This window comes from Callithrix jacchus, chromosome X (genome assembly GCF_049354715.1).
Source record: "Callithrix jacchus isolate 240 chromosome X, calJac240_pri, whole genome shotgun sequence".
Classification (NCBI taxonomy): domain Eukaryota; kingdom Metazoa; phylum Chordata; class Mammalia; order Primates; family Cebidae; genus Callithrix; species Callithrix jacchus.
In genome coordinates, this window is record NC_133524.1 from 115,337,416 (window position 1) to 115,347,076 (window position 9,661).

General features: G+C 42.7%; 1 protein-coding gene across 1 annotated transcript in view; it reads left to right on the forward strand.

The window, feature by feature from the left end:
• Nucleotides 1-7,781, forward strand: part of SLC25A43 (solute carrier family 25 member 43) — a 56,659-nt gene extending 48,878 nt beyond the window's left edge. Inside the window, exon 5 of the mRNA XM_002763208.6 lies at nt 241-7,781. Within this exon, the coding sequence (XP_002763254.2) occupies nt 241-441 (201 nt within the window). The 3' untranslated portion in view covers nt 442-7,781. The remainder of the gene's footprint in view (nt 1-240) is intronic.
• Nucleotides 7,782-9,661: the final 1,880 nt, after the last annotated feature.

Consider the following 9,661-nt stretch of genomic DNA (forward strand, 5'->3'; position numbering starts at 1 on the left):
GATCATCTGCATGCATATGACCCAGATCCAGCACCTCCTAGGCAGGGCATCCCCTTCAATCACTGTCATTCCTCTACCAACCCACACTGGGCCAGCTTTCCTTTTGCCATCTTCTCTGATTCCAAAAACAGTTGCCATTTCTATTGCCACTGCCATTATCTCACTTTACCCTAATCCAAGTTGACTGCAGACACATTTCTTTTAAGAATTTAACTTGATTTTCATTTTCTGTTTTAACAGATAGTTCCATATTTTGGAATTATGTTTAGCACCTTTGAGTTCTGCAAGAGAATCTGTCTTTATCAAAATGGTTACATTCTGTCTCCACTGAGCTATAAATTGACCCCAGGAGTTGATCAGAGTTTGCAGCCCCAGGAATTAAGAGAATTAAAGAAGTTCTTCAAAATGAGAAAACTGAAGTCTAAAAAACCAACTCTATAAAATGGAATGGAACTAGAAGTGCACTGACGGCGTGTTGCAATCACAAATAACTGTAGCCTCATAACTGGGCACCTAAGGAGGGAGGAGAAGCTACTGTTGTCTGCTGCTCTGGGATATGAGACAGTCTGGTCACACACCACCTCAAATCTCCAAACTGATGCCCCCATGAACTCCTGCACCATGAGGTTTCCCAACATGAGTGTGTCATGATGGCATTCCACGAGATTTTGTAATCAGAGTCTAGCAGTGATAAAATGTACAATTTATGCTCTGAAGAGAAACATAACACCAAAGAAAGGGCATTGTTATAACATCTCAAAGCAACATGTAATTGACGTGGCTGAGTGGATACCACATTGTGAGCAGAGCCACCAGGTCACCTGTACTTAATGCAAAGCTTGCACAAACCAATGTCAGCCTAGTTTTGTTTAGTTTGACCTGAGACTTCCCAATACAATCTGTTGTTTTGTTTTGTTTTTAGAGACAGGGTCTTGCTCTGTCACCCAGGCTGGAGTACACTGACACAATAATAGCTCACTGCAGCCTCAAACTCCTGGGCTCAAGATATCCTCCTGCTTCAGCCTCCCAAGGGTTGAGACCATAGGTGTGTACCACCACACCTAATTTTTTTGGGGGGGGGTCTTGCTATGTTGCCCAAGCTGGTCTTGAACTCCTGGGCTCATGCAGTCCTCCTGCCTTGGCCTCCCAAAGCACTGGGATTACAGGTGTGAGCTACTGCACCCTGCCCCAATACAATCTTTCTTGAACTCAAATTTTTGCTGACTTCTGAGTGTACACACCACCCAGTGATGTGTATCACAATAGTGATAGCTTTTAAATGTTCGATATTTTTATTTGGTTTCATCAGAAACCAAATAAAAATATCGAACATTTAAAAGCTATCACCATTGTAGTAGAATCATCCTCCTTTTTTGAAATTTGAAGCATCCCAGGCTTAAAATCTCGTGTTTCAGGAAGACAGTTTATACCATGACTGCTTAATTATGCCCCAAAGACCTTCTTCTGATTGAAGTCATGTACAGTTCAGTGGCCTGAATTCTCTGCCTTTTTTACTTGCTTTGCAAGCCTTCCCTGAAAATAAATTCTTTAGTCAAGTTATTCTCAAAGATGTCCCAGTTGCCTAGAAAGGATCAAATGGAACATTTGACACACATACCCAAAAAAATGTAAGTGACTATAAACACTTTAGCCTAATCATCTGTATCAAACTTTCTAAAAATCAAATTTGAGGATTGTCCACCTTAGGAATTCTAAGTAAAGTTTAAATAACTATACTTTTCAAATAGCACCTATCCATGCATTTTTAAATGCCTTAATATAAGGCCAGGTGCGGTGGCTCACACCTGTAATCCCAGCACTTTGGGAGGCCGAGGCAGGTGGATCATGAGGTCAGGAGTTCAAGACCAGTCTGGCCAAAATGGTGAAACCCTGTCTCTACTAAAAATACAAAAAAATTAGCCAGGCATGGTGGCATGCGCCTGTAATCCCAGCTACTCAGGAGGCTAAGGCAGGAGAATCACTTGAAACCAGAAGGCAGAGGTTGCAGTGAGCTGAGATCACGCCACTGCACTCCAGCCTGGGCAACAAGAGCAAAACTCCATCTCAAAAAATAAAAATGTATTAATATCTAACATTAAATTGTTAATTTATACACACACGTACACTCACACAGAGATTTTCAGTATGTTGCAAGTATTTTTTCCTGTTAAATTTATTTTCCAAAGAAAAAATGATGTGTTGGGCATTTATTGCTAATCTGAGTTATAAAACTATGGTTAAATACATCCTAGCCAAATCTGTAAACTCTCTGAACCTTATCCTATTTAAGTATACCAAAATAATTCACTTTTCCAACTGCTGCAGCATTCTGTTTATGGAGAATGGCAGTTAACACACACACACATGGAAATCTCATCTGTAGCTCAATCTGTTACAGTTTGGAGGGTGGTAGATTCTTTACCCAGAGTGAATAGTTCATGTTTATTACTCTTTATTTTCCTTGAAACAGACAACTTTTCAAACAGTTCTAAAAGCTGCAAAAATATTTTTTATTTTATTTTTTTAACTAACTCTAAAATCCTAACCTCATATTAATTCATGATAATATCTTGTATATTCTTCCACAAGTTTTTTTTTTCTTTTGAAAAAAATTGTCACCTAGGCTGGAGTGCAATGGCGCAATGTCAGCTCACTGCAACCTCTGCCTCCTGAGTTCAAGCCTCAGGCTCCCAAGTAGCTGGGATTACAGGCACCTGCCACCATGCCTGGGTAATTTTGCATTTTAGTAGAGACAGGGTTTCACCATGTTGGCCAGGCTGGTCTCCAACTCCTAACTCTAGGTGTTCTACCCACCTCCACCTCCCAAAGTGCTGGGATTACAGGTGTGAGCCACTGCACCCTGCCCTTCCACAAGTATTATTAAATAGATAGCCAAGCTCTTGCAGTTGTCATGCACAGAAATGTTTTCTGAGCTACAGTTTTTATTTTTTCTTCATTAAATTAAGAGGGGAAAATAATATGCCTGATTTTTCTAATTTCAGAAGAACTCTAAAACTCTTGTTCTATTTCTAAAATAAACTTCCAACTAATTTCATTTCCTTGGAGGTATGAAGAGAGAGTTCTGCCTTTCTGCTTTATGGCTGACAGTGAGCACCACACGGGACTAAGTACTTGAGAAGGATTATAAAGATGTGTGATGCAATATTGATTCAGAAGGAATTTATGGGCTTAAGGAACAAAACATACATACCTACATATATGTAATGACTGATTACAAATCAAATGCAAAGGCATGATAATGTGGTATCAACTGTTTCTAAGATTGCCAAGGAGCTTATACTTAGTGAATAAAAAACTGAAGGGGTCATAACAGGGGAGAGGGACTAGTGATCAACAGAGATTTGGGGAGGTTGTGAGTTTTATTTTTGTTTTTAGACAGAGACTCATTCTGTCACCCAGGTTGACTAACTGCAACCTCTGCCTCCCGGGTTCAAGCTATTCTCATGCCTCCGCCTCCTGAGTAGCTCGGACTACAGGCATCTGCCACCATGCCTGGCTAATTTTTGTATTTTGTTGGTAGAGATGGGGCCAGGCTGGACTCGAACTTGTGGCCTCAGGTGATCCACCTGTCTCAGCCTCCCAAAGTGCTGGGATTACAGGCATGTCCCACCACACCCAGCCATGAGTCTTGAACTAAATTTTGAAGGAAGTTAAGGGATATGTATTGGTCACGAATAGGAAGGCATTGCAGGTTAATGTCAGGGCATATGCAGTGTCACAGAGATGGAAGCAAGCAAAAGTGGTTTAGAGTAAGAAAAGTGGCTTTGTGTATTTATTCAATAACTGCTAGACACTACAGACACAGTGGCACAAAAGGCAGATAATAAGGTCCTTGCCCTCAAGGAGCTTATTCTAGTGAGAGTGGCAGTCAATAAACAAATAAACCAATCAATAATTTAGGTAATCATGGACTATAATGTTATGAGGGTGCTTATATACAGGTTGCTTTATTGGAGAATTATGTGGAGGTAAGGGGAAGGGGAATATTTTATTTTTGGTTTTTGTTTTGTTTTGTTTGAGACAGGGTCTCACTCTGTCATCCAGGCTGGAGTGCAGTGGTGTGATTTCAGCTCACTGCAACCTCTGCCTCCCTGGCTGAAGCCAGAGGGGAATATTTTAAATCAGGATGCCAGAGAAGGCCACTCTGACAAGTGACATTTGAGATGAGACCTGAAGGATGAGAATGAGCCAACCATGCAAAGAACTAGGGAAGGCTGGTCAAAGTGCAGTGGGGTTTACAAGTAATTGATCACAACCAGCTACATATTTCTTTGTTCCTTCCTACTCACACTGCTTCACTTGACTTAAAAAGTGAAAAAATGGGAGCCGGGTATGGTAATCCCAGTACTTTGGGAGGCCAAGGCAGGTGGATTACTTGAGGTCAGAAATTTGAGACCAGCCTGGCCAACATGTCAAAACCCCATCTCTACTAAAAACAGAAAAATTAGCCCCACGTGGTAGTGCACACCTGTAATCTCAGCTACTTGGGAGGCTGAGGCAGGAGAATCGCTTGAACCTGGGAAGTAGAGGTTGCAGTGAGCCAAGATCGTGCCACTGCACTACAGCCTGGGTAACAGAGTGAGATTCCATCTCAAAAACCATCATTCTCAGCAAACTGACACAAAAACAGAAAACCAAACACCACATGTTCTCACTCATAAGTGCGTGTTGAACGATGAGAATGCATGGACACAAGGAGGGGAACATCACACACCGGGCCCTGTCAGGGGGTGGGGAGCTAGGGGAGGGATAGCATTAGGAGAGAAATACCTAATGTAGATTGCAGTGGGATGGATGCAGCAAACCACCATAGCATGTGTATACCTATGTAACACACCTGCATGTTCTCCACATGTACACTAGAACTTAAAGTATAATAATAATTTTAAAAAATAAAAGAAAAATAAAGAATGAGGGAGAAGAGCATTCCTGGCAGAGAGAAAAACAAGTGCAAAAGTGTGGCAGTGGGAAAGACCTGGTGAACAGAAAGGAGGCGAGGGTAGCCAGAGTGTGGTGAGAGTGGGATGAGATGAGACTGGAGAGAGCGAGCCAGATCTTATGTGGCCATACGGGCCAGAACAAGAAGTTAGATTTTATTCTAAATGCAGTGGGGAGGCATCGAAGATTTTAAAGCAGAAAAGCAATATAATCTGACTTTGATTTTTTTTTTTTTTTTTTTTGAGACGGAGTTTTGCTCTTGTTACCCAGGCTAGAGTGCAATGGCGTGATCTCAGCTCACCGCAACCTCTGCCTCCTGGGTTCAAGCAATTCTCTTGCCTCAGCCTCCCGAGTAGCTGGGACTACAGGCGCGCACCACTATGCCCAGCTAATTTTTGTATTTTTAGTAGAGACAGGGTTTCATCTTGTTGACCAGGATGGTCTCGAACTCTTGACCTCGTGACCCACCCGCCTTGGCCTCCCAAAGTGCTGGGATTACAGGCGTGTGCCACCACGCCCGGCCTGACTTTGATTTTTAAAAGATTACTCAGTTGCTGTGTGGAGAACGGATAGGAGGGAAGCAAGGCTGTGAGAAGACCAGTTAAGAAGCGATTTCGGAAGTCCAAGCAAGAAAGGATGGCTTGGACTAGAATAGTGGCAATAAAGATGGGGAGGAATGAATGAGTTCAAGATGTATTCTGGAGGTGGACTCAGCATCATTTGCCAAGCAATTGAATGTAGGGAGTTAAAGAAAGGAGTCAAGGGTGGCACCCAGGCTTTTGGTTTTTGTTTTTCTGAGACAGGATATCTGTTGCTCCCGGCTGGAGTGCAGTGGAGCTATTTCGGCTCACTGCTGAAATAGAACTCCATCTCCCGGGTTCAAGCAATCCTTCCACCTCAGCCTCCTGAGTAGCTGGGATTACAGGCACAAGCCACCATGCCTGGCTAATTTTTGTAGACATGGGCTTCACCATGTTGCCCAGACTGCTCTCAAACTCTTGAGCACAGGTTAGCAAGGCTTGCCTTAGCATCCCAAAGTGCTGGGATTACATGTGGCTGGTTTTTGGCTTTTGACTTGAGAACAGGTAGATCATCTGGCCATTTGCCGATGTGGGGAAGACCGAGGAGGGCCAGAATTTTGGTGGGGAGGAATTAAAAGTTCTGTTTTGGAAATGTTAAATTCAAAATGCCCATGAGACATGCAAGTAGAGAAGTCATAGTGGGCTGGAGCACACGCTGTCTATGTAACCGTCCAAACCAGTCGCGGTAAGCAGAATAATGGCCCCTACCAAAGGTGTCCACACCTTAACCCCCAGAACCTGTGAATATGTTACCTTTCCTGACAAAAGAGACTTTGCAGATGTGATTACTGTTACAGACATTGAGATGGAGGGATTCTCCTGGATTTGTTGGGTGGGCCCAATCTAATCACAATCCTTAAATCCCAGCACTTTGGGATGCCGAAATGGGCGGATCATTTGAGGTCAGGAGTTCGAGACCAGCCTGGCCAACATGGTGAAACCCCATCTCCACTAAAAATACAAAAATTAGCCGGGTGTGGTGGCAAACACCCATAATCCCAACTACTCGGGAGGCTGAGGCACGAGAATCACTTGAACCTGCAGAGGTTGCAGTGAGCCAAGATCATGTCACTACAATCCAGCCTGGGCGACAGAGCGAGACTCTGTCTCAAAAAAAAAAATCACAAGTGGAAGAGGAAGGCAGAAGAATGGGTCAAGAAGATGCAAGGATGGAATAAGAGGCAGGAGAAATGAGGCCTGAGGAGAAGTGGATTCACCATTGCTGGCTTTGAAGACAAAGATTTCCAGGAGCCAATGACCTCTAAAAGCTGAGCATGACCCTCAGCTGACAGCCAGCAAGGAAACAAAGGACCTCAGCCCTACAGTCACAATCAACTGGACTCAGACAAGAACCTGAATGAGCAAGCTAACAAATTCGCCTCTGGAACCTCCAGAAAGGCACTCGGGCCTGTGGACCCTTCAATTTTGGCCCAGTGAAACCTATGTCAGACTTGTGACCTACAGAACTGCAAGCTAATACATTTGTGTTGTTTAAACCAATGCATTTGTGGTAATGTTATAGCAGCCATAGGAAACTAGCATATCAGAACATTACTGATAATTATTTAAGGATAATAGGGACAAGTCTAGAGTTTGGGCAAAAGTGATGACTGGAGAGATAGGAATTTGAGTGTCATCAGCAGACAGATGGTATTTAAAGCCAAGGGACTGAGGAGTGGATGGGAAGAAACCTCTGGGGGAAGGGGAAACAACAAAAACTGACACTGAAGATCGTGGCTAAAGAAAGGCCTCAAGATGGCTGGGCGTGGTGGTCACACCTGTAATCCCAGCACTTCGGGAGGCCAAGGTGGGCAATCACTTGAGGTCAGGAGTTCGAGACCAGCCTGACCAACATGGTGAAACCCCGTCGCTACTAAAAATACAAAAATTACCTGGGTATGATGGTGCACTCATGTAGTCCCAGCTACTTGGGAGGCTGAGGCAGGAGAATCGCTTCAACCTGGGAAACGGAGGTTGCTGTGAGCCAAGATCATACCACTGCATTCCAGCCTGGGCAACAGAGCAAGACTGTCTCAAAAAAAAAAAAAATGGGACTTGAATCAGGCATGCTGACTTGAAGCCCTAGTACATTCTATTGTGATGCAGGTGCCTCTAATCTAATCACAAAGACAATGAGGAGGGAAAAAACAAATATAACAACAATAGAAGACTGGAGAAGGGATAGACACAGGGGGAAAGTCGTGTACCAGCAGAAAGCAAAAATAAATTCTTCAGTCATAAGCAGCTCTCCCTTTTGTTGTCATTGCTAGCCAAAAATAAAAGTAATATCCAAACTAATTGATATAATATTCAGGTCCATTTGACAGCTACTTAGGCAATGCCTAAAATGTTCCAATGGGGCCAGGCACAGTGGCTGACACCTGTAATGTCAGCACTTTGGGAGGCCAAGGTGGGAGAATTGCTTCAGCCCAAAGAGTTCAAGACAAGCTTGGGCAACATAGGAAGACCCTGTCTCTACAAAAAAAAAACCTCAAAAATTAGCCAGGGGTGGAGGCAGGTGCATGTGGTCCCAGCTAATCAGGAGGCTGAGGTAGGAGGGTCACTTGAGCCCGGGAGGTTAAGGTTGCAGTGACAGTGAGCCATGATCACACCACTGCACTCCAGCCTGGGTGACAGAGTGAGACCCTATCTCAAAAATAAATATACATAAATAAATTAATTAATAAAATTTTACAATAGGAAGATGGAAACACATTACACTCTATGTACTTTAGTACATACAGCTAGGGTAGTCATCAGAAAATAAATATCACATATTAGGTCGTGAAATAAATATTTTTGCTCACATTTCTAAAAGGAAACTTGAAATAAAATTTTGTGCACTCATTATGTTTACTTTGGAATTAGAAGAAGCTATACATCTTTATCAAAGATGAATCTCTGCTCCATTTTCAATGGACTCACCTGGGGATCCCAACTGCTATACCAAGCTGCCTGATTTTATATATATCAAATTACATTTAATTCTATATATATAATATGTAATTTTTCCCATGAAGTTATTTAGTCTTACTCAGACTAAAGTTGGAGATCAACAAGCAAAATGTACCTGTGCAGGGGATGTTTTGTGTAAATTTAAGGGGTATAAGTGCAATTTTGTTATATGAATATATTGCTTAGTGGGGAGGTCTTGTCTTCATATAACCATCACCTGAATAATGTACATTGTACCCTGCACAGGTTTAGAAGATAATCACAGCTTGTAAAATTTATTAAAATATATCAAATATTTCTAAGTTAAATTTTTCTGAGTTAAATTATTTATATACAATTGGGCCAGGTGCAGTGGCTCCTTCCTATAATCCCAGCACTTTGGGAGGCTGAGGCAGGCTGATCACTTGAGGTCAGGAGTTCGAGACTAGCCCGGCCAAGATGGTGAAACCCCATCTCTACATAAAATATAAAAATTAGGCCTGGTGGCAGGCACCTGTAATCCCAGCTACTCGGGAGACTGAGGCAGGAGAAGCACTTGAACCTGGGAGGAAGAGGTTGCAGTGAACCAAGATTGCGCCACTGCACTCCAGCTTGGATGACAGAGCAAGACACTGTCTCAAAAAAAAACTTATTTACATACAATTGCATTTAAATGGTAACAAATCACCCCCATTTTCCTTCCTAACACACGTATATAAAAATAAAAACATTTGATCGAAAAAAGAAAGCAAGAAAGGAAGGCCTCAAGATGTGGAGGAACTGGAACCCTTGTACCCTGTGGAGAATGTAAAATGGTACAATCACTCTGGAAAAAACTTGGCAGCTCCTCAAATGATTCAACATAGTTACCATGTGACCCAGCAATTCCACTCCTAGGCAACTATCACAGAAATAAAAACATATGTCCACACAAAAACTTGCATGGGAAAGTTTATAGCAGTGTCATTCATAATAGGCAAAAAGTGGAAATGAGCCAATGTCCATCAAATGATGAATAACAAAATGTGGGCAGGGCACGGTGGCTCATGCCTATAATCCCAGCACTTTGGGAGGCCGAGGTGCACAAATCACCTGAGGTCCAGAATTTCAAGACCAGCCTGACCGACATGGTGAAACCCTATCTCTACTAAAAATACAAAAATTAGCTAGGCGTGGTGTCGCATGCC